Source organism: Narcine bancroftii, chromosome 5 (assembly GCF_036971445.1).
Source record: "Narcine bancroftii isolate sNarBan1 chromosome 5, sNarBan1.hap1, whole genome shotgun sequence".
Classification (NCBI taxonomy): Eukaryota; Metazoa; Chordata; class Chondrichthyes; order Torpediniformes; family Narcinidae; genus Narcine; species Narcine bancroftii.
The window spans coordinates 194,032,663-194,060,652 of record NC_091473.1 but is presented as its reverse complement, the minus strand read 5'-3'; the positions used below and the strand labels follow the sequence as shown (position 1 = coordinate 194,060,652).

Genomic DNA, 27,990 nt, shown 5'->3' with positions numbered 1-27,990 from the left:
GAGTCCGAGTCCTGACCCAGACCAAACTAAAACTCTGGGCCAGTGAGAATGGCATCTGTGGGTATTAAACATATTCCATTGTTTGAAGGAAGGCACATTTGGACCCAGCCAGTCATGTAATGGGAAGGCATAGAGGGAACTTCACTCTGGTCTGACCCCGAGAGTGCGTGATTGTGGCGGTGTGGAGGAAGCTTCACAGTGTGTCTGACCCCAGGATTATGTGAAGGGACGGTGTGGTGGGAGCTATGCCCTCTACGACCTGTGGTAACTCTGCCCTGGGAAGGTTGGTCAGTATGGCATCAGGTCATTGACTCATGGTAATCCCTTCCCTGTGATTGATTCAGGAGACCAATGCTGTCCCTCTCCTTGTACTGAGTTTTAGGATTGAGCACAGGAAGCTTTATATATCAGAGCATCCGTTTTTCCATAACTGATTGTTGGTATTGTTGTACACAGCTCAGTGTGGAGGAAAGAAATCGCTGACTTGCCCTTCTAATAAGAGCCCTCTCCCAACACTGATATCACTCTTCAGATCGCTCCATAGTGTTGGGATAGCAGGCTCCCATTTCTATGGCACCTTGAAGGGTAATGCAGTTCTGGTCTCACTGCCTGCCTGAGCAGAGTTGACTGGGCACAGTTGCCTGCGTTGCCTGTGCCTGGCCTGGTTAGGCCTAGAGTGGAGGGCAGTTTGACGGTGTTTGTGGTTGGATAAACCTCTCCCCACGGTTGTCAGTGAACATCCATGGTGGCATTGCTTCTGTGCCCAAGGCCATGCTACCACCCCCCCAGCAAGTCTTTGAGATACCTCTTGTTGAGTTGGCCACTTTGACCGAGTCTTCCATTGGTCTCCAGGTGAAGGTACTATCCCTGTGGAGTCGAGCGACATTGTCCCGACGTGGGACGGGATTCAGCACGGGGAGAGGCTTCGTACCATGTCCTGTAGCGACAAGATCCTGCGCTGGAATGTGCTGGGCCTTCAAGGGGCTCTGCTGTCCCATTTCATCCACCCCGTCTATCTCAGCACCATCACCCTAGGTGAGTAAAGAGTATCACAAGTTGAACAGAGAGGCAACCTGTGTCTACCCTGGGAGTGTGTGATGGGACGGTACAGAGGGAGCTTCACTCTGTGTTTGACCCCGGGAGAGTGGGATGGGACAGTGCAGAGGGAGCTTCACTCTGTGTCTGATCCCAGGAGTGTGTGATAGGACGGTGCAGAGGGAGCTTCATTCTGTGTCTGACCCTGGGAGTGTGGGATGGGACGGTGTGGAGGGAGCTTCACTCTGTGTCTGACCCTGGGAGAGTGTGTGATGGGACGGTGAAGAGGGGGCTTCACTCTGTCTGACCTGTGGTACTCTGCCCCAGGGATGTCGAACTGAATTACAGCAGGTCATTAAGCCATGATGTCCCTCCCCTGAAATTGATTCAGGAGACAATATAGATGGACGCACTCTCCCTCAGGCAGTGAATTCCAAACATTTTCCACACATTTTCCTCTTATTTGTCTGAAATAACCGATCCTTACTTTGACACCATGACCCCATCTGCCCCATCAAGGTCCAACAGGATTGTGCTCACTTCCACGGGATCATAGCTCACTCCCTCCCTCCTTCCCCTCCCCCTCCCTCCCCCATCTCTCTCTCCTCCCCTCCCTCCCTCCCCACCCCTCTCCCCCGACCCCTCTCCCTCCTCCCTCCCCCTCCCCCCACCGCTTCATCGCTCTGTCCACATTGATCAGTCTGATTTTCTGCTCCTTCCTGTGACATCCAGGATACCCCCCTGCTGCCTTCTCCACCCACCTCCCTCCACCTGTTGTTCCAAAGTGCTGCTGTTCCAATATCTCTACAGCTGACCCTTTGCATGATTAACTGTTTAGCTAATTACCATGGCGACTGGAGGTTATGTATTTCCCTTTTTATTTCACTGAACTTAGTTCAGAGAATATAAGAACATAAGAAATAGGAGCAGGAGTTAACTATTCGGCCCATCGAGCCTGCTCTGCCATTCAATGTGATCATGGCTGATCCGATGATGGGGTCATCTCCACCCACCTGCCTTTTCCCCATATCCCTTAATTCCTCGACTATGTAAAAATCTATCCAACCTTGTTCATTGGGCAGAGAAGTGAAACAAATGGACTTAAAATGAAGACAAACTTGCCTTGTGGCCCCCGACACCCTCTCTGAGGACTAAGCTGCAGGAGTTGCTGTCCATCATCACCTTGCCCAAAGCGTTAGGTCGTCGGGAGGGCTGGCATTGAGGTGTGTGAGCAGATGTTCTGGAGGCTGGGGATGGGCACCCTCCCACAACCCACCCATGTCCCTCTCTCGTGCATCCCGAGCATTGGCCAGTCAGTGGGAGCTGGATGGTGAGGAAGGGAAGACCAGGGGAGGTGGGGGTATGCTGTGGCTGAATGAGACCATAAGACATCGGAGCAGCAATAGGCCATTCAACCCAACGAGTCTGCCCCCAATATTCAATCTGGAGCTGACCCATTCTCTCACTAAGCCCCACTGCCCGTCCTTCTCTCCATAACCTTAGGTTCTTGATAAACCAGGGAATCAATCAATCTCTGATGACCTGGCCTCAATAACCGCTTGTGGCAGCAAATTCCACAGATTCACCACCCTCTGGCTGAAGAAATTCCTCCGCATCTCTGTACTAAGCGGACGCTCTTCAATCCTGAGGTTGTGCCCTCTTGTCCTAGGCTCTCCCTCCTTGGAAAACAACCTTTCTACATCGACTCTGCCCACGCCTTTCAACATTCAAAATGTTTCACTGAGATCCCCCACCTCATTGTCCTAAATTCCAATGAATATAGGTCATGGACTGTCTGTCATATGATACCCCTTTCATTCCCAGAATCATCCTTGTGAACCTCCTTCAAACCCTCTCCAATCTCAGTACATCTTTTCTTAAATGAGAAGCCCAAAACTGCCCACAGTACTCCAAATGAGGTCTCACAAGTGCCTTATAAAGCCTCAACATCATATCCCTGCTCTTGTATTCTATTCCTGTTGAAATGAACACCAGCCTTCTTCACCACCGACTCTACCTGCAAGTTTACCTTCAGGCCGTCCCGCACGAGGACTCCAAGGTCCCTTTGCATCTGGGTATTTTCAATTTGCTCCCCATTCAGAAAACAGTCTGCTAGTTTATATTTCATACCTCAGTTCATTACAATACACTTTCCGACATTATATTTAATTTGCCCTTTCTCTTCCCGTTCGCCTAATCTGTCCAAGTCCTTCTGCAGCATCCGTGTTTCCTCTACATGACCTGCTCCTCCACCTTCCTGTGTATCATACGATACATACATCGTATGCTCTTTATCGACTCCAGTTCGCCATTTAACACCATCGTCCCCTGAAAACTGATCAGCAAATTCCAGGACCTGGGGGTTAACACCCCACTGTGTAACTGGATCCTAGATTTCCTCACCTCCAGACGTCAATCAGTGAGGATCGGTAAGAACATCTCCACAATCTCCATTCCCACCAGAGCACCACAGGGCTGTGTTCTTAGCCCCCTGCTCTACTCACTTTACACCTACGATTGTGTGGCTTGGTACAACAGTAACACCATCTACAAACCTGCCAAGAAATGGTACTCAATCTCACCAAAACTAAGGAGCTGATTGTTGACTTCAGGAAAGGAAAGCTGGAGGTGTACAATCGAGTGATCATTGGGGGGATCAGAGGTGGATGTGGTGAGCAAATGTAAATTCTTGGGAGTCATTATCTCAGAGGATCTTTCCTGGACCCAACACACCAACAGTATCATGAAGAAAGCACGGCAGCGCCTCTATTTCCTCAGGAGGTTTGGTTTGACACCAGAAACCCTGGCAAATTTCTACGGAGGTGTGGTGGAAAGTGTACTGACTGGCTAGATCACGGTCTGGTACGGGGGGGTCACCAATACCCTGAGCGTAAAGCCTACCAAAAGGTAGTGGACGCGGCCCAGGACATCACAGGTAAACCCATCCTCAGCATCAAGAACATTCGGTGAACAATGGCGTCAGAGAGCAGCAGCGATCATCAAGGAGCTCCCCCTCCCAGCACACGCTCTGTTCTCGCTGCAGCCATCAGGAAAGAGGTATTGATGCCACAAGACTCACGCCACCAGGTTCAGGAACAGCTGCTCCCCCTTCACCATCAGACTCCTCAACCACAACCTCATTTAAGAATTCTTGCTTGTTGATTTTCTTTTTGTTCTCTCTGCATTGCACAGTCAGTTTGTTTACATTCATTTCTTTGTTTACACGTTTACGGTGTGTACAGTTTTTTTCACTACCAAGAGGTCGTAATTCTTGTGCACCCCCAGGAAAAAGAATCTCAGGGTGGTATGTGATGTCATGTATGTACTCTTGACAATAAATCTGGAATCATCTGCAAACCTGGCTTCAGAGCCATTCATTCCATCATCCAAATCATTAATATACAACATAAAAAGAAGTGGCCTCAACCCCTGTGGAACACCACTAGCGACTGGCAGACAACTAGAATATCATCCTCGTATTCCAACTCTCCGCCTCCTGCCAATCAGCCAACGCTCTGCCCATGCTCGTGTGCTTCTTGTTTACCCCCCACCCACCCGGGCTCTTCATGGCGCAGAGAGACATGCACCACTGAGCTGGCGGGGATGGGCGGTATCAGAGTCCACAGCCCCTCCCGCGGGGGAGGGGGGCGACCGCAGAAGTCAAGGGGGACTTCAAGCCTGAGGGCTGAGATTGGAGAAATGGGGATGGGGAGTTGTGGGGGAGCAGTGGTTCCTGGGCTGGGGGATGGGTTTCCTGAGGGAGGAGTGGGGTGGGGTGGGGACGTCGGAGTACATATACGACGTCTCATATAACCCTGAGATTCTTTTTCCTGCGGGCCAGCCAGAATGACCACTTAGTGGTAGAGCAAGAAAAAACTGTACTCAACGTACACATGTAAACAAATAAAGAAATGTAAACAAACTGCAATGTAGAGAGGAAGCTGCCAGGAGCTGCTGGCAAAGAAGCGAGCTGCCCATCAGGCTCACCTTACAAAGCCGTCCTATCCAGAGAAGAAACAAGCCTTCCGTCGCGCATGCAGCCATCTTCAGCGCAAACTCCGGGAGATCCAAAATGAGTGGTGGACTAGCCTCGCCAAATGAACCCAGCTCAGCGCGGACATTGGCGACTTCAGGGGTTTCTACGAGGCTCTAAAGGCTGCGTACGGCCCCTCACCCCAAGACCAAAGCCCGCTGCGCAGATCAGATGGCAAAGACCTCCTCAGCGACAAGGTCTCCATCCTCAACCGATGGTCAGAACACTTCCAATCACTTTTCAGTGCCAACCACTCAGTCCAAGATTCCGCCCTGCTCCAGCTCCCTCAACAGCCCCTAAGGCTAGAGCTGGATGAGATCCTCACCCAGGATGAGACATATAAGGCAATTGAACAACTGAAAAGTGGCAAAGCAGCAGGTATGGATGGAATCCCCCCAGAGGTCTGGAAGGCTGGCGGCAAAACTCTGCATGTCAAACTGCATGAGTTTTTCAAGCTTTGTTGGGACCAAGGAAAACTGCCTCAGGACCTTCGTGATGCCATCATCATCACCCTGTACAAAAACAAAGGCGAGAAATCAGACTGCTCAAACTACATGGGAATCACGCTGCTCTCCATTGCAGGCAAAATCTTCGCTAGGATTCTCCTAAATAGAATAATACCTAGTGTCGCCGAGAATATTCTCCCAGAATCACAGTGCGGCTTTCGCGCAAACAGAGGAACTACTGACATGGTCTTTGCCCTCAGACAGCTCCAAGAAAAGTGCAGAGAACAAAACAAAGGACTCTACATCACCTTCGTTGACCTCACCAAAGCCTTCAACACCGTGAGCATAAAAGGGCTTTGGCAAATACTAGAGCGCATCGGATGCCCCCCAAAGTTCCTCAACATGGTTATCCAACTGCACGAAAACCAACAAGGTCGGGTCAGATACAGCAATGAGCTCTCTGAACCCTTCTCCATTAACAATGGCGTGAAGCAAGGCTGCGTTCTCGCACCAACCCTCTTTTCAATCTTCTTCAGCATGATGCTGAACCAAGCCATGAAAGACCTCAACAATAAAGACGCTGTTTACATCCGGTACCGCACGGATGGCAGTCTCTTCAATCTGAGGCGCCTGCAAGCTCACACCAAGACACAAGAGAAACTTGTCCGTGAACTACTCTTTGCAGACAATGCCGCTTTAGTTGCCCATTCAGAGCCAGCTCTTCAGCGCTTGACGTCCTGTTTTGCAGAAACTGCCAAAATGTTTGGCCTGGAAGTCAGCCTGAAGAAAACGGAGGTCCACCATCAGCCAGCTCCCCACCATGACTACCAGCCCCCCCACATCTCCATCGGGCACACAAAACTCAAAACGGTCAACCAGTTTACCTATCTTGGCTGCACCATTTCATCAGATGCAAGGATCGACAATGAGATAGACAACAGACTCGCCAAGGCAAATAGCGCCTTTGGAAGACTACACAAAAGAGTCTGGAAAAACAACCAACTGAAAAACCTCACAAAGATAAGCGTATACAGAGCCGTTGTCATACCCACACTCCTGTTCGGCTCCGAATCATGGGTCCTATACCGGCATCACCTATGGCTCCTAGAACGCTTCCACCAGCGTTGTCTCCGCTCCATCCTCAACATTCATTGGAGCGCCTTCATCCCTAACATCGAAGTACTCGAGATGGCAGAGGCCGACAGCATCGAGTCCACGCTGCTGAAGATCCAGCTGCGCTGGGTGGGTCACGTCTCCAGAATGGAGGACCATCGCCTTCCCAAGATCGTGTTATATGCCGAGCTCTCCACTGGCCACCGTGACAGAGGTGCACCAAAGAAGAGGTACAAGGACTGCCTAAAGAAATCTCTTGGTGCCTGCCACATTGACCACCGCCAGTGGGCTGATATCGCCTCAAACCGTACATCTTGGCGCCTCACAGTTCGGCGGGCAGCAACCTCCTTTGAAGAAGACCGCAGAGCCTACCTCACTGACAAAAGACAAAGGAGGAAAAACCCAACACCCAACCCCAACCAACCAATTTTCCCCTGCAACCGCTGCAACCATGTCTGCCTGTCCCGCATCGGACTTGTCAGCCACAAACGAGCCTGCAGCTGACGTGGACTTTTACCCCCTCCATAAATTTTCGTCCGCGAAGCCAAGCCAAAGAAAAAGAGAGAGGAAAAACTCAGGGCACAAGTCAGAGTCCTTAAATGAGTTCCTGATTGAGTTTGTGGTTGAGGAGTCTAACGGTGGAGGGGTGGCAGCTGGTCCTGAACCTGGTGGTCCGAGTCTTGTGGCACCGAGACCTCTTTTCTGATGGAGAGTGTGTGGATCCTTGACAATCGCTAGTGGTTTCCCTGTAGATGATGGGGAGGGTTTTGCCTGTGATGTGCACTACCTTTTGCAGGTTCATGCAGCATCCTGGACAGTGCCATTCAGAGATTTCCTCCCTGCGACTGCGGTCCGATTGAACCCTTTCTGTCCTCATCGCCCACAGGTTACCTGTACAGCCACGGTCACCTGGCTCGCGCAGTCTGCTGCCGCATGTCCCGGGATGGTGACGAGTTCCGAACATCTCTGCCATACCCTTACACACTGAATCACCCACAGGTACGTGCACCCACTCCGGCTATACAGAAACAAGATGACCCTCAAGCTGACCCTCGCCCTCAGGAGGTTAGAATGGTTGTTAGCACAATGTTATCACCATCCCAGAAACCTGGGTTTGAATCTGGCACTGTCTGTAAGGAGTTTGTACGTTTGAAGGGTGGTTACCTCCCACCCTTCAAAACATACAAGATTGTAGGTTAATTGGGGTCAGTTGTTGTGGGGTCTGGTGGAGGGAGGGGAGGTGGAAGGGTCCGGAAGAGGGAGGGAGGGGGGGTAGTGAGGTCCAGTGGAGGGAGGAGAGAGGGAGGGCAGTGGTGAGGTCCGTTGGAGGGAGGAGTGGGGGATGGAGGGAGGTGGTAAGGTCTAGTGGAGGGAGGAGAGGGGTATGGAGAGAGGTGGTGAGGTCCAGCGGAGGGAGGAGAGGGACGGAGTGAGGTGGTGAGTTCCAGCGGAGGGAGGAGAGGGGGACACAGGGTGGTGAGGTCCAGAGGCAGTGGAGGGGTGGTGTGGTAAGGTCCGATGGAGGGGGGAAGGTGGTCAGTCCATTGGAGGGAGGGGAGATGGTGAGGTCCTTTGGAGAGGGAGATGGAATATGGAAGGGGCTGGGCACTCCTGGTCAGCTCCACATGCATGCCGAGGATCCATGCTATGCCGGCCTGACCCCGACTCCCAATTGCAGATCGGCCGGGTGAGTGTGTACGACTCGACACGACAGACTGGCAAGACAAAGGAATCGAGCGTCAACTGGTCCCTGGCGGACGGAACCGAGGTGGAAATCCTCGATGGAACGAAAGGGAAAGTGGACGGGTAATGTACACCCTCTTCCCCCGCTGGCCCAGTCAGGCCAGCACCCACACCAAACATGGCACTGCATCTCTCTAGCTCCTGTAGGGCTTCACAGTAGACCGTGCATTTCAATGGACTGGAAATGTGTCAGCCATAGGGTCGTACACCTTGGAGCTGCCTCGTTAATACTAACCATTGGAAACCCATCTGTAATAACCCCACTCCCAGCACTTGGCTCATCCCTTCCAGAACTAAGACATAGGTCCATAAGTAGACCATTCAGCCCCATTGATCCTCTCTGCCACTCTGATGGCCCTTTGGATGGACCTCCCATCCATTTCTCTGCAGCGACCATCCCGCACTGTGATGCAGTTGGCCAGGACGCTCTGAATGGAGCTCCTGTAGAAGGTTGACGTGATGGTGGCCAGTGGCCTTGCCCACTTCAGTGTTCTTAGGAAGGGCAGTCGCTGTCAAGTCCTGACAAGTGAGGAGATGTTGGTACACGAGACAAACAATCCCATCATTGGATCTCCTGCACAGCAAGCTCCCACATACAGTAAAATCCCCATTATTTGGATTTAAAGCAACCAGCAAAAAAATTGCAGAAAAATACAAAAGTTTCAAATTTGCACAATTTGCAATCCCCGCAACTCTCAAGCAACTGGAAGATTCACTTATCCAGCATTGATCAATCCCTATGGGTGCTGGATACCAGGGGATTATAATTATCAAAATAGGGATGTTCATGGAGCAGGGACATAATGTTGTGTCAATGGGACTGTTTAGGGAGCTTCTGTTGAACTCCTCCTGACCGTGCAAGCCTGTGTGGTGGCCCGAGGACGCTCGTTGGGGGCTGTGGGGTGGGGGGGGGGGAGCGTGAGGCTGCCGCTGGCACACGAGGTGAGTAAAATTTTCTCCCTGTTTCTCTACCTCACCCCAGGCCCCAGCTGGACGTCTCCCGCGTTTCCAAAAGCAATCTGCACAGCCTGTTCCGCCAACTGTGTGTCAGGACTGCGCGGCAGGACCTGCTGGCGTTGGCTTCCTACTCAGACGCCAAGCAGGCGGCTGCGGACTTCCAGAATGCCAGGACCCTGTTCTTCCAAGCCCTGGAGCAGATGAACTACGGCAACTGGATCCAGAAACCTTCAGAGGAGAAGAGCTTCATGAACAGTGAGGCGTAGCTGCCCCCTAAGGGCCGGGTGGGGTGGAGCAGGGAGCAAATCTGTACAGAGGTTGTAGAGTTCCACACACACACATGACTTTTAAAGTACATACAATTCCAGATGTTCCTTTATAAATCTGTATAATGTTTATAACTGAATATAGTTTAAAATCCAATGGCGTAGATTTAATTTTAAAAGAGAGACGCCCGGGTTAGGTGTTGGGTCGAGTGCCTCTTTCACACACAGTCTAGAGCTTGGAGAAATGATTCTGCCTCACCAGAAGGAGAGTGGTGGTGGTTCCTGCTTCTCTGGGTCAGACTGGAGGAAAGGAGCAAACTCAAAGCCCTTTTATCAGCAGGTGCAGGCCGCCCAGTGGATTTCACTCGCCCGGTGCTGTTCTGCTGAGTTTGCAGTGCCCCCCAGCATAGAAATGTCAATTCCTCACATTCCACTGGGCTGTCTGCCGGCTGGTCAGATCCGAAAAGCCAGAACCATTGGGCCTTTCCCGTGACGTGTCCGAGGATCCGGAATCTGATACAATTTAATGTCATTGTGATAAAACATTGATTTTTGTGCCACTGGCAGGAATTCCCTGAACCGACTCTTACAGCCAGAGACAGAGAAGCAAAAGAGAGTTAGTTTCTTCGCCCCCCACCCCCCCCGAATCACCGAGTGTCTAGATTCGTCTCCAGCGCTTCCACAGCCATACGAGGGTCCCTCCTCCCCGCTGTCTTTACAGTGCCACAATCCTGGCCATTGGAGCCATCCTCGTGGGCAGCGGCAGTTCACTAATCCAGCATTAGCCAAGGGGGTGAAGCCAAGACGCTTCGTGCAACTCAACCCACTCTCGTACTCTTGCAGCATCAGAGTGAACTGTCCGGGTGACTCGTGGTACCTGCAACACATGAGGCAAGTCCCGACTGCAATTGTTGACCGAGCCTTGATCAGAGATCCCCCTCCCCCCACCCAGAAGACATGGCCGCGAACTTGACATTTGTCCGGGAGGCTTTTATTTTTTTACCTCTTTCTCTCCGTTTGAAAGGCCTTGCCAGTACCCCCTTCTAGTGCTGGCAGGAGGGAGGAGGGAGGAGGGTAGGGGACGCAGACCCAACCTTGCCCAAAAGGCCAGGGTTCCTGCTTTGTTTCAGGGTGAGGCCAAGGAACCATCACACTCAATCTTTGGGACCGCAAGGCGAGGGCAGTTGAGATTGAGGCTTTGAGTGAAAGAGACGACCCTGGTTTTAAGAGGCAGTCCATTGCATGTCAAGTCAGTGAACCTTTTATTTAGGGGGATAGGGTGGGTCTGTGTTACCTTAGTGTGTGTGTATATAAGCTCCATTTTTACTGTTTTTTGTAGCAAGTTGTCTTGTTCTCACCCATTACCTCCATAAGAATAAAACTGTTCACCTTTTAAGAACATTGGCGCGGGACTTTACTTTGTGTGGCAGGCGATAAGAGGACTTTCTCTGTGCGTGAGAGACCCGTGGTCCTCGGACATGATTTCACATCCGCTTCGCTGCTTCTAATCGCCGGGGATTGGTGGGCGGGGTGGTCTCAGCCTGGATTAGTTGCCCGTGAGGAGGGCTGTCACTTTAAATCCACTGCCTATGCACCAGTGAAGGAGGCGGCTGCATTTCCAAGTCGGATGGCAACCTCAATGCTGCCATGTTCCTGCTGCCCCTTTGTCCTCCTCCATGATGTGTTCTTCCTCCCTCAGAGCAAAGGACTGGAGGGGCAGTTCTGTGAAGCTGCTCGGGTAACCAAGGGGCCACTTCCACTGCGAGAAGCATCGTAACTCGCACCTAACCCACTAAGCCATGCGGCGACGGTTCCTACCCTGTCCCCCCTCGCCTTCACCAGGTCCATCAACTTGGAATCTGGCAGAAACTTCGAAGGGGTACTTGACAGAAGCATCATCAAATTCTGTTCGACTTGGAGGAGATGAGGGCTTCCGCTAAAGGCTTGACCGGTGAGGTAAAGGAAGAGAGTCATTATCATCTAATTGTAGCAGCATAACCCGACGAAACAGCATCCTCCGGTCCTTGGTACAAAACACGCAGACACACACCCAGACATAATACACACACAGACAAACAGTACACATGCAGGACAAGTGTTCACTATACAAATAAATAACTTATTTCATAAATATGAGAGTCTCGGAGGGTCAGTGCGAGCATTTCCCTTTGGTCATTCAGCGTTCTCACTGGCTGTGGGAAGAAGCCAGCCTGGTGGTGCTGGTTCTGACCCTCCTGGATCTCTTCCCCCGACGGGAGCAGCTGAGAGATGCTGGGAAAGAATTTTGCGCGCCCTCTTCAGACAATGATCCAGGTAGATCACGTCGACGGGGGCGAGAGAGACTCCAGTGATCTCTGCCACTCTTAGAGTCCTATGGATTGATCTCCAATCTATTTTTCTGTGATGCATCCGGCCAGGGCGCTCTGGTTAGAGGTCCTATAGAAGGTTGACGTGATGGCGGCCGGTAGCCTTGCCCGCTTCAGTCTTCTCAAGGAAGTGCAGTCGTCATCCTACCTTCCTGACAAGTGAGAAGGTGTGTATCCACAACAGGTCACGAGCTAAGTGGATTCCAAGGACCTCGGTGCGTTATTGATGGGCAGTAGAGGGTGGTCATTCCTGAAGTCCCCGATCATCTTCGTTTGTCCACTGCCAGCCACCATCTCGGGTACAAATTTCATGACACATGCTCGTGACAACAAACCCCATTCTGATTTTGACCTTCTGGTGGCAGGAATTTACTTACAAACACTTGTCGGTTCCTTTTAACAGGCCATTTAGAGCCTTGCAGAGCAGCCCTGCGTCTCTGCTCTCTGCCCTCCCCTGGTCCAAAATTCAGAGTGGGCCCTTGCAGAGTTGGGGTGAATTGAAACTAAGCCTGAAATAACCTCGCAGGCCAGAAAATGCAGGTTTAAACTTTTTTTAATTCCTGTCAGTTTTACGAATACAGTACCGAGTTCCAATCCCAGCTGGGCCCCTGAGGAATTTAAATCTGCACTAGGGAGCAGTGTCTGTAAAGGTGAGCGTGAAAGGATGCAGGGGGCTGCAAGTAGGGTTATGCTGGGTCGAGCAGCATCTGCAGGGAGAGATGTTTGACATTTCAGGTCGAGAGCCTTGGGATCCAAATGAAGCTCCTTCCGCACTCCCCAATCTCACTCAGAGGGCAGGAGCAGCGCTGTTTTGAGTTTGAGTTGAAATTCTTTCCACCCTGTTCGTTCCCAAACAGGACTGTTCAATAGAGAATAAAACATTCTCTCCTCTGTAGAAGAAAGTTATCACTCCTACAGAATAATCACAGGATAAAGCCCTCCAGAATGTCCGACCTGGGGGAGGAACAGGGCTGTATTATTCAGAGTGAAACTACCCCTAGTAGGCACTGTACCATCAGTGTTCTGCTCCCAACTGTATTGGATCGGAAGTGCTTTGGTGTTGGACGCGACACTGAGGGCATGTTCCCGTGGGGTTTTATTCAACAGTTGGCCTTCTGTCAACAGATGTTTACCCAAGCCTTGGCCCACTCACCGAGAGGGTGGAGAGCACCCCCTGGTTTGTTCACATCCCCTTCTTTCTCTGTCTGACTCTCTGACTCTTTCTCTATATCTCATCCTTTCTCCTCCCCCCACTTCTCCTCCCTCTCTCCATCCACTTCCTTCCTCCCCTCTCTCCATCCCCTTCCTTCCTCCCCTCTCTCCTTCCCCTCCTCCTCCCCCTCTCTCCTTCCCTGTCCCTCCTTCCCCCTCTCCTCCCCTGACTCTCCTTTCCCTCCTCCCCTTCCCTCCTCCCCCTCTCTCCTTCTCTGACCCTCCTTCCCCTGTCTCTCCTCTCCCTTACTCCTCCTCCCCCTCTCTCCCCTCCCTCCTCCCCTCTCCAACCCCCTCCCTCCTCCCCTCTTTCCTTCCCCTCCTCTCCCTCTCTCCTTCCCTGTCACTCCTTCCCCCTCTCTCCTCCCCCTGACTCTCCCTCCTCCCCTTCCCTCCTCCCCTCTCTCTTCCCCCTCTCCTCTCTCCTTCCCCTCCTCCTCCCCCTCTCTCCTTCTGTCCCTCCTCCCCTCTCTCCTCCCCGTTTCTCCTCTCCCTTTCTCCTCCTTCCCCTCTCCCCCCTCTCTCCTCCCCCTCTCTCCTCCTCCCCTCCCCTCTCTGCTTCTCTCTCCCTCTCTCTTCCTACAGTACTCTCTCCCCCTATTTCTCTCTCTCACCTTACCTGGAAATGACCATCCACCAGTGCAGGGAGCTGCTCCCAACCAAGGAAGGGCCAGTGTCTAAGGGAGTACCATTGTCCACAGTGCTAGCAGCCGCGGTGGGATGAGAAGGTGTGGGAGGAGGGTGATAGTTGATCCAGGAGGTGGGAGAGCTGGGCCTCGAGGCTCTGGCCACTACATCTGGCCTGGCGACACTGTGAGGTTGCGGAAGAGCGGCTGCAGAAACATCCCGGTGGTGCCACAGATGCACACCACCACGAAGACCCACAGGAAGAGCCGGTCAATGACCATGGCAACGTACTTCCAGTCCTCGATCACCTGTGTGGACAGAAGACACATCATGTTGCTGTGGATCAGGGCGGGTGGATGGGATTGGGGCTGCTTCCCTTTGGAGTAAGAATGATAGCGGACCCACTTACAGCACACAATAATAGCCCCTTCTGGTCTGGGCTGAACCACTCTTCTGCTTAGTCTCACTGATCTCCCAGTCCATTGCCCTCCATACCCCTCCCATCCATGACCTTGACGAGATGTTTTTCTTAAATATTGAGCCCGCATTCACCTCTTCAGCTGGCAGCTCATTCCATACTCCCACCTCTCTGTGTGAAGAATTTCCCCCTAAACCTTTCCCCTTACCCCATGTCCTCTGGTTTGTGTCACACCTACCCTCAGTGGAATTTAACCCTTCATAATTTTAAATACCTCTATCAAATTTCACCTCATTCTATGCTCTAGGGAATCAAGTCCTAATCTGAAACTCAGTCCCTGAAGACCAGACAACATCCTAATAAATCTTCTCTGCCCTCTATCTTGATATCTTTCCTGTAGTTCGGTGACCAAAACTGCACACAATACTCCAAATTTGACCTCACCATTTGACCAATGACATCCCAACTCCTGTACTCAAAACTTTGATTTATGAAGGCCAAGATGCCAAAAGCTCTTTCTGTCTCCCTGTGACACCACTTTCAGGGAATTATGTATCTGTGTTCCCAGGTCTCTCTGTTCTACCGCACTCCTCAGGGTCCTCCCGACCACGTGCTGGGGCCAGTCACCTCCCTGCCTCCTTTTTGGGCTGTGGGTGGAGAGTACAGCAGCAGGGAGAAGATGCGGGCCCCCTCACAGCCCCAAAGGGGGGATCGCAGCGAGATGGTGGAGGCAGGAACGCGCTTTGTAGATTGAGAGCCGGGGAGTGAGGGCCTTTGCTGTGACCCAGCTCAGTAGGGAGACCCATCTGTGACCCAGCTCAATAGGCCCTTCCCACCCACGAGGCCCTGTCTGTGACCAGTTAACACACTGCCCCACCCCACTCCACTTCCAGAGTCATTCAGCCCATCAAGTCTTCCCCACCATTTAATCATTAAGCTGACCCATTCTCCCACTCCCTGGCCCTCTCCCCTTAACCTTTGATGTCCTGGCTGATCAAGAACCTACCAACCTCTGCCTTAAATAAACCCAATGACCTGTGGCAACAAATTCCACAGATTCACCACCCTCCAGCTGAAGAAATCCCTCCGCATCTCTTCTAAGCGGACGTCCTTCAATCCTGAAGTTGTGCCCTCTTGTCCTAGACTCTCCCACCACAGGAACAATCTTTCTATGTCTACTCTGTCCTCACCTTTCAACATTCAAGATGTTTCATTGAGATTTCCCCACCCCCAATTCTCCTAAATTCCAACGAATACAGCCCATGGACTGTTCAACGATCCTCATTATGATTTCCGGAATCACCTAATGTTCTTCATTAGTCAGAGCATCAAAGGTTATGGGGAGAAGACCCGGCAATGGGGCTGAGTGGGAGAATGGGTCAGCTTATGATTCGATGGACTGAATGGCCTATTTCTGCTCCTAAGTCTTATGGACAAGGTCCAGGTGGGACCTCACACCCTTCCCCAACAGTGAGAATCTGGTCTCTGATCCGCTCTCTTTCTCTCTCTCTCCCTCCCTCCCTGGAACCTCCACCCACCCCAGCACCTGAGCCCAGAGGCCCTGAGGCTTCCGCATCCAGGAGAGAGGGGCTGGCTAAAGCACGGCAGATCGGTCAGTACCGGCAGGGAGAGAAGCTGGGTGGGTAGGGTGTGGGGGAGGGGTACCACTGCTCACTCACTCTCCTCTCCTCCTCCTCGCTCCGCACATGGCTGGCAATGAAGTCCAGCGTCTCCTGTGCCCCGTCCCTCTGTGGCGATCCCCTGGTATGCTGCTCAGCCACCTTGCTACTCCTCGGCTGGCGCTCCATGAGCAGGAGGGCGGGCAGCTTGGCCAGGAAGAGCTGCCGGACCCACGGGGCCATGGTGTGGGTGGTGGGCGAGCGGTGGTGAATGTTGAGCACGCAGACACTGGCCACGATGGAGAAGGTCACCAGCACCATGGTGAACATCAGGTACTTGCCGATGAGGGGCACCTCCAGCGAGGTGGGGGGCACAATCTTGGAGACGAGCAGCAGGAAGACGGTGAGAGCCAGGAGGACGGAGATGCAGAGGGTAATCTTCTCGCCGCAGTCTGAGGGCAGGTAGAAGACCAAGATGGCCAGCGAGGTGATGAGAACACATGGGATGATGAGATTCATGGTGTAGAAGAGTGGTTTCCGGCGCACGACAAAGTGGTAGGTGATGTCCACGTAAGCACGCTCCTCACTGCGGTGTCCTGGAAGGGCCACGATGTCCCACTCGCCACTAGGCGTGAAGTCGTCCAGGCTGGCCCGGTCCGAGCGCAGCTGCAGGTCGATCTCCGTCCGGTCATAGGTCCACGAGCGAAACCTCAGTGTGCAGTTCTGCTGGTCGAAGGGAAAGTGCTTCACCTCAATCTTGCAGGAGCTCTTGTAGATGGCAGGGGGCAGCCAGAACACACTGCCATCATGGGACACCACGGCGTTGGAGAAGAAGGAGACCTCATACGAGCCATCCGCGCTGAGTGGACGGGGGGGCGGGGTAGAGACAAGAGACCCGTCACATTCAGACCCTGACAAAATACAATTTTAGCCCTGTTTCCCACCTCACCCCAGCAGTTCTTCACTTGATCAGGGGGTGGGGGGTGGGGGGTGGGGGGTGGGGAGCTGTTGCTCCAGACCTCTCCCACTCCTGAAAACTCCACCAGCCAGGTCGATAGACAGTGGCACCTTCACCCTCAAGGTTCCTGAGTGCTGGAGTGGGCCACAAGAGCACCTCATTACAGGAAGGATCTGGAAGGTGTGGAGAGGAGATTCACCAAGGCATTGGACTGGATGGGAAAATGAGGTTAGCAGAGCTGGGTCTTTTCTCTTTGCCTGATTCAAACCGATGGGGGGTGGGGAGGGGGTGGGCTTTGGACCAGCGATTGGCAGGAAAGGGGTGGGGAGAATCCACTAGATTGTGGCTTCTGATCACCAATCAATGGTCCCCCAGGTATCAGGGGTGTCGACAGAAATGCTCCCACCTCTGTCTCAGCCAGAATTTGGCATGCCCATACATTAAGACCTAAACACGCAGGATCAGAATTAGGCCATTCAGCCCATCGAATCTGCCCCGCCGTTGAAACATGATCTGATCCCCTTTGCACTCGGCCCCACTGCTCCGGCCTTCTCCCCATAACCCTTGATGCCCTGCCTTAAATACACACCAAGACACGGCCTCCACCACTGCCTGTGGCATCAAATTCTGCAGATTCACCGGCCTCCGGCTGAAGAAATTCCTCCCCATCTCTGTTCTAAGCAGACGCCCTTCAATCCCTCTTGTCCTAGACTCTCCCACCACATCCAGTCTGTCCATGCCTTTCAACGTTCAATATGTTTCAATGGGTTTCCCCCCTCCCCCACCCCCTGCCCTTCCTTCTCCTAAATTCCAATGAGTATAGGCCAAAATACTCCTCCATTGATAACCCTTGCATTGCTGGAACCTCCTTTGAACCCACTCCCATGTCAGCACATCCCAGAAGGTCTTGGGAGCAGTATGGAGGGGTAGCCAGGGACCCTCAGGACTTCTCTCTGCCCCAACTTGGAGGATAGGACCAGTCAATTGGTTACAACCATAACCCTGACCCTGAACACAGAATAAGGTGATGCAGTGTTTCCTACTTGTTGTAGAGGACAATGTCTGGGAGCCAGATATGTGTGGATGGGAGGCGGACCTTCTCTATCCCCTCGTGTTCGGCAGGGTTCCAGGCGAGTCGATAATCCGTCCACTCCTGCTGCAGGCAAAGGCATCAGTTTACTGTGAGCACTGGGGCAGCTCATGGCTGGTAGCCTTGTGTTACACACGCCACCCAACACCTGCATGTCAGCACGGTTTAGTGTCAAAAAATGTAAATCAATGTGTCAGACACAGAGCGGAGCTCCCTCCACACCGTCCTATCACACACTCCTAGGGTCAGACACAAAGTGAAGCTAGCTCCACACCATCCCATCGCACACTTCTGGGGTCAGACACAAAGTGAAGCTCTCTCCACACCATCCCATCACACACTCCTGGGGTCAGACATAGAGTGAAGCTCCCTCCTCACTGTCCCATCATACACTCCCGGGGACAGACACAGAGTGAAGCTCCCTCCGCACCTTCCCATCACACACTCCCGGGGTCAGACCCAGAGTGAAGCTCCCTCCGCACCATCCCATCACACACTCCCAGGGTAGGAATGGGGGAGGAGGCAGTCATCACTGACCTGTGTCAGCCAGACATTGGTTGTCATAATCTGTTCCCGTTCATGCTGAAAGGCAAGGAGGTGACAATCAGTGTCAAACATTATACCTGTTCCATTTCCCTCCAGCCTCGTCTGGTGCCTGAAGTGTGATCGACCCATACTGATGCTTGAACCTCCCCTCCTGAGGACTGAGCACACACACTGCGGTGGGGAGAACAATCCCTGTCTGCCCGAGCATCAGCCTTCAGTGCCGAGGGGAGGACCAAGTTCCCCTTTCTGATTCTAAAGCGGAGACGATCCACTCAATGACCCTCTGGCAAGCGGAAATCTGCCAGATCCATCACCTGGTCCCATGGACACCTGGCCCCATGGACACCTGGCATGTGTCTGCAGGTAATGTCCACTTCAGGACACCAGAGAAATAGTAATGTAGCAAATGACCCCAGACATTCCACACTGCCACTGGCATCATGAGGTGGGGGGTGCGGACCCCACCAGTTGACCCCATCAGATGGGATGACACCAAATTGACTGTCTATCATTTTTTTTGTGCAGGCTTTCAGCAGAAACGTATTATTTTTATAAAAATATCCCTGTCGTTGATTATAACAACAAAAACATTTTTCGTAATTCCAGCTTTCATGTACCCACGAAGCTAAAATTCGATGCTCATTTACGTTTTGACCCTTCCACTGTGCTGCGGTTAGAACCGTCATTATTACCCAATGACAACGACGCTTCGAGTCACGTGGTTCCGTCTGCATCAGGAAGCGCTGTTGTTTTTGTTGCTGCTGGTGTTTTTAGAGTCTATTTGTCAAAGTTGCTGACGTTTCAGCTACAATGTCGTGGTCATTGGTATTTGTGAACCGAGATCAGTAACGTCTTTGAGAATGAAGCGGTCATTAAAGGAATAGAAGGGGAAAAATCAAAAAAAAAAGGTTTCACTCAGTTACTGATAAATGTTGTCATTCGAAGTCGAAGGATTTTAACAAAACAATTTTGTTGTTAGTATTTGTGGAATCTAAGGAATATTACATGTTAGCAATTTACACATATTATTCTACATTTTTACCAAATTTTCACTTTGACCCCATGAAACAATGTGACTATATTGAGGTCGTTTGTAATTTAAAGGGGTAATTTTAATTTGGCTGGTTGTTCTACCTCACTACATTATCCCATTACATTCAGTAATTGTGAATTGTGATTTAATACAAAAAACATTTACTGAGGATTCTGTCTGGTCTGGTATGGGAGGAGGTCCATGCGGGTGGGAGGGGGTGGGGGGGTGACACCATGAGTTCCTGCATCAGGGTGACACTAACCCTAGTAACGCTACTGCTCACTGCCTCTCCCTCCCTCTCCTCTGCATGCATGGGCACTCGTGTGTGTGTGTGTGTGTGTGTGTGTGTGTGTGTGTGTGTGAGCGTGTGTGTGTACGTGGGTGGAGGTATGGGGCATGTCTTCCCCTCCTCCAATCCCTCCTCTAGATCATTCCATTCAACAGCTACAACATTAGGCTACTCTTCGTCGACCGCAACTCAGCCTTCCTCTCCGTCATTCCCTCAGCGCTGGTCAATAAGATCCAAACGCTGGGCCTCTGCACCTTCCGATTTCACCCCACCCTCCATAATTGGATCCTTCACTTCCTCATTAGAAGTGATGCGGTTGGCACAATGTCTTTACAGCGCCAGCAATTGCAACCAAGGTTCGAATCCTGCGCTGTCTGTAAGGAGTTTGTATGTTCTCCCTGTGTCTGCGTGGGTTCCCCACCACCCCCCCCCCCCGGGGCTCTGTTTTCTTCCCACATTCAAAATGTACTGGGGGCCTGTCAATCAACTGGGTGTAAATTAGGCAGCACAGAATTGTGGGCCAAAAGGGCCATAGTCGTACAAATCGGAAACAATGTCTCCTCCTTACTCTTCTAGGGGTCAGTAGTGGGAGAGGGATCCTGGGTGTCAACATCTCCGAGAATCTTTCCTGGAGCCTCCACGTTGATGCAGTCACAGAGAAGACTTACCAGTGGCTATACTTTGTGAGAAGTTTCAGTAGATTCGGTTCGTCACCGAAGACTCTTGAAATTTTCTGCAGATGGACCGTGAGGAGCATTCTGGCCGATTGCATCACTGCCTGGTTCGAAGGTGCCAACTCTCAGGACAAGAACAAACTCCAGAGGGTTATGAACTCGGCCTGCGGCACCACAGGCACCAAACTCCACTCCATCAAGGACATCGACATGAGGCGGTGTCTTCAAAAAGCAGCTTCTATCCTCAAAGACCCCACCACCCAGGCTGTGCCCTTTTCACTCTGCTACCATCGGGAAAAAGGTACAGGAGCCTGAAGATGAGCACGAGGATGGCTTCTTCCCCTCCGCCACCAAACTCCTGAATGGACAATGAACTACCTCACTTTCTCCTATTTTTTTGCAATATTTATTTATTATAAATGAATTTCCTGACATGTTCATGACAATAAATCCTGATTCTGATTTTCTCTGTCTGAATTAACGCCTCTCTCTCCTTGTCTTTCTTTGTTTCTCTCTCTCCATCTCTTCTCTTTCTCCCTCTCCCTCCTAATCCCACCCTCACTCCGTATGCCACCCTCCCTTCCCCTCCTCCACTCACCACACTGATGAGTTGGGCAAGAGACACCATCAGATGCACAGACACCGGCTGCGATTGGTTGGTTGCTGGGCGAATCAGCTTGTTGTATTGGGCTGGGTCCAGGAGTTGGATCACCAGCCGTTCTTCAGTGGAGATGGACAGAGCACCTGGAACACAGGGATCGGTGACCTTCACCAACAGCCCCTCACTCGCCCCTACCCTGGGGAACCACACACCCTCCAAACCAGGATCCCCCTCTCCCCAAGGTGCCCCTTCTCCCCAGGGTTCATCCTTTCCCCAAGGTGCCCTCCTGAGGGTGCCCATCTCCCCAGGGTGCCCATCTTCCAAAATGCGACCTCCCCAGACTGCCACCTCTCCCCAGGGTGCACCTGTCCTCAGGGTGCCCATCTCCCCAGGGTGCCACCCCTTCAGGTCCCCCTTCCCCAGGGAGCCCATATCCCTAAGCTACTCCTCTCCTCATGGTGCCACCTCTTCCCAGGGCTACCTCTCCTCAGTGCCCATCTCCCTAGGGTGCCCTGGGCACCCCTCTCTGCAGGGTCCTCCTCTCCCCTGGAGAGGAAAGGTGGCTCCTTAACTCACTGCTACCGGTGGGTTAGCGTCACCAGGGAACACTCTGACGACACCTCAGGCACTGTCTGACCTGCTGAGTATTTCCTTCATCGCCCCCATCCCCAGTCACAGTGCTTTGGGTAGAATGTGAGGAGGGGTTTGTATTTGCAGGACTGTCATCCTCACTGGTAATGTGGGTCGAACTGAGCTGAGAGAGGGGGAGGGGAAATGGTGGAGTGAGAGAGACCCTTTCTTTCTACCCTTCCTCTTGGTCTTTCTGAGAGAGGGGGAGGGGAAGGGATAGAGAGAGGAAGGTGGAGAGGAGGGGAGAGAAGGGATAGAGAGAGAGGAGGGGAGGGGAAGGAAGAGAAGGGATAGAGAGAGAGAAAGGTCAGAGAGAGAGGGGATAGAGAGAGAGAGAAGGGGAGGGGAAGGGAGAGAAAGGATAGAGAGAGAGAAGGTGGAGAGGAAGTAGGAGGGATAGGAAGAGAGAAGTGGAGAAAGGAGAGAAGGAGGAGGGGAAGGGAGAGAAGGTGGAGGGGAAGGGAGAGAAGGTGGAGGGGAAGTGAGAGAAGGTGGAGAGGAAGTAGGAGGGATAGGAAGAGAGAAGTGGAGAAGGGAGAGAAGGAGGAGGGGAAGGGAGAGAAGGTGGAGAGGAAGTAAGAGAAGAGATAGGAAGAGAGAAGGGGAGGGGAAGGGAGAGAAAGGATAGAGAGAGAGAAAGGTTGGAGAGAGAGAGAAGGGAGAGGAGAAGGGATAGAGAGCGAGAAGGGGAGGGGAAGGGAGAGAAGAGATAGAGAGAGAAGGGGTGGAGACAGAGAAGGGGAGAGGGAAAGAGAGAAGGGATAGAGAGAGAAGAGGAGGGGATGGGGGAGAAGGGATAGAGAGAGAGAAGGGGAGGGGAAGTAAGAGAAGGGATAGGAAGAGAGAAGGGGAGGGGAGGGAGAGAAAGGATAGAGAGAGAGAGAAGATGGAAAGGAAGTAAGAAAAAGGATAGGGAGAAGGGGAGGGGAAGGGATAGGGAGAGAGAAGGGGAGGGGAAGGAAGGGAGAGGGAAGGGAGAGAAGGTGGCGGGGAAGGGAGAGAAGGTGAAGGGATAGAGAGAGGTGGAGGGGAAAGGAGAGGGAGAGAGAAGGGAGAGAAGGTGGAGGGGAAGGGGTAGAGAAAGAGAGAGAAGGTGGAGGGGAAGGGATAGAGAAAGAGAAAGAAGGTGGAGGGGAAGGGAGAAGGGATAGGAAGAGAGAAGGGGAGGGGAAGGGAGAGAAAGGATAGAGAGAGTGAAGGTGGAGGGGAAGGGAAGGAATAGGAAGGGGAGAGGAAGGGACAGAAGCGATAGGGGAGGGGAAGGGAGAGAATGGATAGGGAGAGAAGGGATAGGGAGAGAGAGAACGGGAGGGGAAGGGAGGGGAAGGGAGAGAAGGGATAGGGAGAGAGAAGAGGGAAAAAGAAAGAGGAACAGACAGGGGGAGGGAAAGGTTAGAGAGAGAGAAAGAAAGGGGAAGGGAAGAGAGGGGGAAGGGGAAAAGAGAGGTCAGGATAGAGAGACGGAGAAGGGAGAGAAGGAGTAGAGAGAGTGAGGGGGAGGGTAGAGGGAGGGTGATCCACAGACACAGGACGCCGTTCCTGGCCTTACCAATGGCTCCGGCCAGTGTCCAGAGGCATAAGACGAGGGACATCGCTGCCCGTGCTCCGGCACTGCTACCGGCGGGGTGGGAGCCGAGGTTCAGCGCAGCGGGAGCGGGAGGACGGGGCTGTCGCGGCCGGCGGGCGCTGTCCCTCAGTCTGGTGCTGAACTCTCGCGGTTCCTGCGGCGGCGACTCCCCGGGGAGGGGGTGGGAGGTGGGGGGAGGGGGTGGAGGTGGGGTGGGGGGGGTGGGGGTGGAGGTGGGGGGTGGTGGGGGTGGAGGTGGGGGGGGTGGGGGTGGAGGTGGGGGGGGGGTGGGGGTGGAGGTGGGGGGGGGGGTGGGGGTGGAGGTGGGGGGAGGGGGTGGAGGTGGGGGGGGTGGAGGTGGGGGGAGGGGGTGGAGGTGAGGGGAGGGGGTGGAGGTGGGGGGAGGGGGTGGAGGTGGGGGGGGTGGAGGTGGGGGGAGGGGGTGGAGGTGAGGGGAGGGGGTGGAGGTGGGGGGGGAGCAGCGACGTGAGAATCACCCCACTCCGTCCCGGGACCGCACTTCTCTGGCGGCTCCGAGTTCAGGGTGGGGGCCGCAGGTCGGCCCGACCCAGCCGGGAAACAGGCCCTTCGGCCCCTCTCCGTGCTCACCCAGCTGTCTGGTCGGGGCCGTCCCATTGACCTGCATTCGGCCCCTTCCCTGCACTCCTTCCCCTCCCGTACCCGAGCGAAGGGTCCCACTTCCTCTGGCAGCTCGTCCCATAAGCCCACCGGGGGGCACACACATAGAGACTTACACACAATCCCATACACATACCCAACGTAGGCACACACACACGCACACACACACCCAAACACACACACACAGACCCATACGCATGGACACACACAGGCAGAAAAAACACGCTCATATACGCACACACACATGCACACGCTATTACACATACATACACACATATACATACATATATACAAACAGACAATTACACACGCACGCTGACACACACAGACACACACACAGTCACACACCATATATGCACAGCACAAACACGCTCATAGGCATACCCACACACACAGAGACATACACACAAACATACTCAGACACATAAATACATGCACACATACAGACATGCACAGACACACTCACACATGCACATACACTTGTATACATACACACACAAACATACACACATATACACAAATGCACATACACACATGCAGGCATACATGCACACACATACACAGACACACACTTACACTTTCACAGAGTCACACATATACACATACACATAGACACAGACATTCACATATGGGCATACACACATTTACACACACATACACACAGTCACAAACAAACAGACATGCATATACATAGGCACATACACTCATAGATACATACACACACACACACACACACACACACACACACACACACACACACACACACACACACATTGTGACTACAACCCCTACAATCTCTCTGCCCACTGCTTCCTCCCTTTCCTTTCTCCTGTTGAGTGGCCACCAACATGTCCCACTGGTTCTCTCCCCACAGATGCTGCCTGACCCACTAGTTTGCCCTGAATTACCCCACACAAGGCTGCAGCCTGAGGCCATTCTGCCCCTCTTGCCCATCCTACCATTCACAGCTGTTCCACATTGGCCTCAACCACTTCTGTGCCAGTTCCCCACAGCCCTCAACTCCTCAGTTCCTCAAATGTTTACCCATCTCTGATGATCCAACTCCCCACCCACAGGGGTGGGGATCTCCAGAGATCAACCCCCCCCCCAACTTCCCACCAGAGAAATTTCTCCCTCCCATGTAGAGCCTTGTGTCCCCTTGTTCAGGACTTTCCCACAATTGAAAACGTCCCAGCATCATATCCTCCTAAATATCCCCCAGGATCTTACACATTTGAACCCACTTGCCTATTGTTCACATAAACTCCAGGAACACCATCCCAAATGGAACACTCTCTTGCAAAGACCCTGAGATACAGGTACAGAATCAGGCCATTCTACCCATTGAATCCACCCCGTCATTCCATCATGTCTGTTGGCACGGTTAGCATAAAATCAGCGATCGGGACCGGGGTTTGAATACAGTGATGTCTGTCAGGAGTTTGTACATGGGTCTGTGTGGGTTTCCTCCAAGTGCTACAGATTCCTCCCACCCTTCAAAACATACTGAGGTTGTAGATCAATTGAATGTAATTAGGTGGAACTTGCTCATGGGCCCAAAAGAGGCTGTTACCGTGCTCTCAGCCAAAATAACATTTACTCTACTTTTCAAATCAAGTTTATTGCCATCTGATTGTACAAGTTCAACCCGACCATTCTCCGGTCCTTGGTGCAAAACACACACACACACAGACAAACAATACACATGCAGGACAGGTATTCATACATACAAATAAATAAATATCATTTCATGAATATGAGAGTCCTGGAGGGTCAGTGTGAGCAGTTCCTTTGGTTGTTCAGCATTCTCACTGCCCGTGGGGAAGAAGCTGTTCCCCAGCCTGATAGTGCCGGCTCTGACCCTCCTGGATCTCTTCCCCGAAGGGAGCAGCTGGAAGATGCTGTGTGTGGGGTGGAAGGGGTCCTCAATAATGCTGCGCACCCTTTTCAGACAATGATCCCGGTAGATCATGTTGATGGTGGGGCCAATTTTATGGTCCTGTGGTCCATTTCTCTGCAGCAACTGTACCATACTGTGATGCAGCCAGCCAGGGCACTCACGATAGAGCTCCTGTCGAAGGTTGACATGATGGTGGGCAGTAGCCTTGCCCGCCTCAGTCTTCCCAGGAAGTGCAGTCGCTGTTGCACCTTCCTGCCAAGTGAGGAGATGTTGAGTGTCCATGATAGGTCACTAGTTAAATCAACTCCAAGGAACTTGGTGCCCTCCACTATAGAGTTGTTGACGTGTAGTGGAGAGTGGTCATTTTTGGTGCTCCTGAAGCCCACGATTGACTCCCTCATCTTTTCCCCATTGAGACTCAAGCTATTACTCTCGCACCACATCACGAGATCTTCAACACCATTCTCCTGCTTTCCCCCCACCCCCACCATGACCCTCGATTCCATGGAACACTGGAACACTACAGCACAGGAGCAGGCCCCTTCGGCCCTTCTAGTCCATGGCCGTGTCTAGTCTGTGGATCAGAATTCTCTTCCTTATCCTGTATCTAAAATACACCCAATGGCTTTCCCTCCACGACTGACCGTGGCAACAAATTCCACAGATTCATCACCCCCTTGGGTAAAGAAATGCCTCCTCATCTCTGTTCCAAAGGGATGCATTCTGAAGCAGTTGTCCTCACCTCCCCTACCACAGGAAACATCCTCTCCACATCCACTCTATCTAAATGTGGCCTTTCAACATTTGATGCATTAGTCTGGTGGACCTCCTGCAAAGTCAGTAGATATTTTGTGGTTGGTAAAGGGGTGGAGAAATGCATGGCCTCCCTGCCTGTCTGGAATGTGGTCACATGCCCTATCTGTCTGAAACTTATTCTGAAGTCACATCACCTGCCCATCAAGGTTGGACTCCAGCCACCCATTAGTGCACACCTTGCCATTGGCTAATTTAAATCACCCAGGGTCATTATTGGTTTGGAAGCGCAGATTAGCCCTGTATAGAACGCCAATGCACAGCACATTCTCTCTCCCCGCCACATGGCGCGAACCTCAGACATCACTGGAAGTGTTTTAGTCTTGCAATAGGTTGGGTGATTGCAGAGCTCCGCCCCCCCCCCCCCCCCCCAGACACTGAGTGTCCATGGATTCACCTTCAGTGCTCCCACAGCCCCGGGGTGAATGTCTACATCACTGCTGAAATAGTGACTGAGTCCCATTTAACGTTAGTCGCCCGTGTGTTAATTAAAGTTATGTGTGTCCAGACCCACCTAACCTGATGCTCTTCCCAACATCTGCTGACCATCGCCTTCCCCCTCTCTCTGACATAACAGACCACGCGCTGCTCATACCGCGTGGAGACTAGTGATGCTGGATGCCCACTGGGGCTGTGAATGGGTGGTCACAATATCTTGTTTGGAGGGGTCCTACGAATGCCAACTGGCACCAACCCTGCAACTGCGATCTAAGGACTCAGTAAAACTGCCTTGAGACTGGGTGAAGGGGGTACTGGGTATCGGAACCTGGGTGGGAGGGCTTCCTGACTGTGTCAGAGGTTCGGATCTGGAGCCTGGGTCGCTGATGGTTTGGACCGGACTCTGTGCGCAGCTGCAGGGGCCATGGGAGGTCTGTAGGTAAATCCACGGACACTTGGTGACTCTGGGAGGGGACTCTCTTTTGCCTCTCTTTCCCTGGCTGTAATGGATGATTTCGGCAGATGGCGAATCTCACATATGATTTATTACATGAACTTGCTGGCCTGGATCCCTCTGTACTCCCCTCAATAGCAGCCACTTCTATCCCCCTGCCCCCCCCCCCGTCTATTCACATCCCAAATCACAGCCCTCTTACTGTCACATGCCCTTCCACCTCTTCTCCCATGGTTTCCAAATGCAGAAACCTTGCATTTCACACCTTCCTCCAATCACCAGGAGTTTGAGGAGGTTTAGTATGTTCACAAAATCTTCCAAGTGGAAAGGATTCTGGCTGGTTGCAACACCATCTAGCACCACGGTGCCATCACTCAGGACAGGCGAAATCTCCAGAGGGTTATGAACTCGGCCAGCACCATCACGGTCTTCACCCCATCGAGGTTGTCTACATGAGGCGGTGTCCTAAGAAAGCAGCCCTTATCCAAAGACACCCGCCACCCAGGCTTCTCTCTGCTACCAT

The 27,990-nt window shown here is 52.5% G+C and overlaps 2 protein-coding genes across 2 annotated transcripts in view; one reads left to right on the top strand and one right to left on the bottom strand.

The window, feature by feature from the left end:
• adar (adenosine deaminase RNA specific) overlaps positions 1 to 10,992 on the top strand; it is a 67,758-nt gene extending 56,766 nt beyond the window's left edge. The window contains exons 12-15 of the mRNA XM_069940541.1: positions 853 to 1,035; positions 7,514 to 7,626; positions 8,306 to 8,433; positions 9,353 to 10,992. Of these exons, the coding sequence (XP_069796642.1) occupies positions 853 to 1,035; positions 7,514 to 7,626; positions 8,306 to 8,433; positions 9,353 to 9,593 (665 nt within the window). The 3' untranslated portion in view covers positions 9,594 to 10,992. The remainder of the gene's footprint in view (positions 1 to 852; positions 1,036 to 7,513; positions 7,627 to 8,305; positions 8,434 to 9,352) is intronic.
• A 2,970-nt stretch (positions 10,993 to 13,962) lies between these two features.
• Positions 13,963 to 23,167, bottom strand: LOC138765434 (neuronal acetylcholine receptor subunit beta-2-like). The gene is made up of 6 exons (XM_069942475.1): positions 23,119 to 23,167; positions 21,024 to 21,169; positions 18,421 to 18,465; positions 17,837 to 17,946; positions 15,896 to 16,694; positions 13,963 to 14,106 (listed from the first exon to the last, which is right to left on the bottom strand). Exons 2-6 carry the CDS (start codon positions 21,051 to 21,053, stop codon positions 13,963 to 13,965), a joined length of 1,128 nt encoding a protein of 375 aa, XP_069798576.1. The 5' UTR covers positions 21,054 to 21,169; positions 23,119 to 23,167.
• Between the last annotated feature and the right edge of the window lie 4,823 nt (positions 23,168 to 27,990).

What these genes read in the sequence shown, in the direction of transcription:
- LOC138765434 (XM_069942475.1), bottom strand. Translation starts at nt 21,053, where the DNA reads ATGGTGTCTCTTGCCCAACTCATCAGTGTG. An exon ending in GACATTGTCCTCTACAACAA is followed by an intron (nt 16,695 to 17,836) that starts GTAGGAAACACT and finishes CCGTCCACTCAG; the next exon opens with CGCGGATGGCTCGTATGAGG. An exon ending in GCGAGGAGGAGGAGAGGAGA is followed by an intron (nt 14,107 to 15,895) that starts GTGAGTGAGCAG and finishes CTGTCCACACAG; the next exon opens with GTGATCGAGGACTGGAAGTA.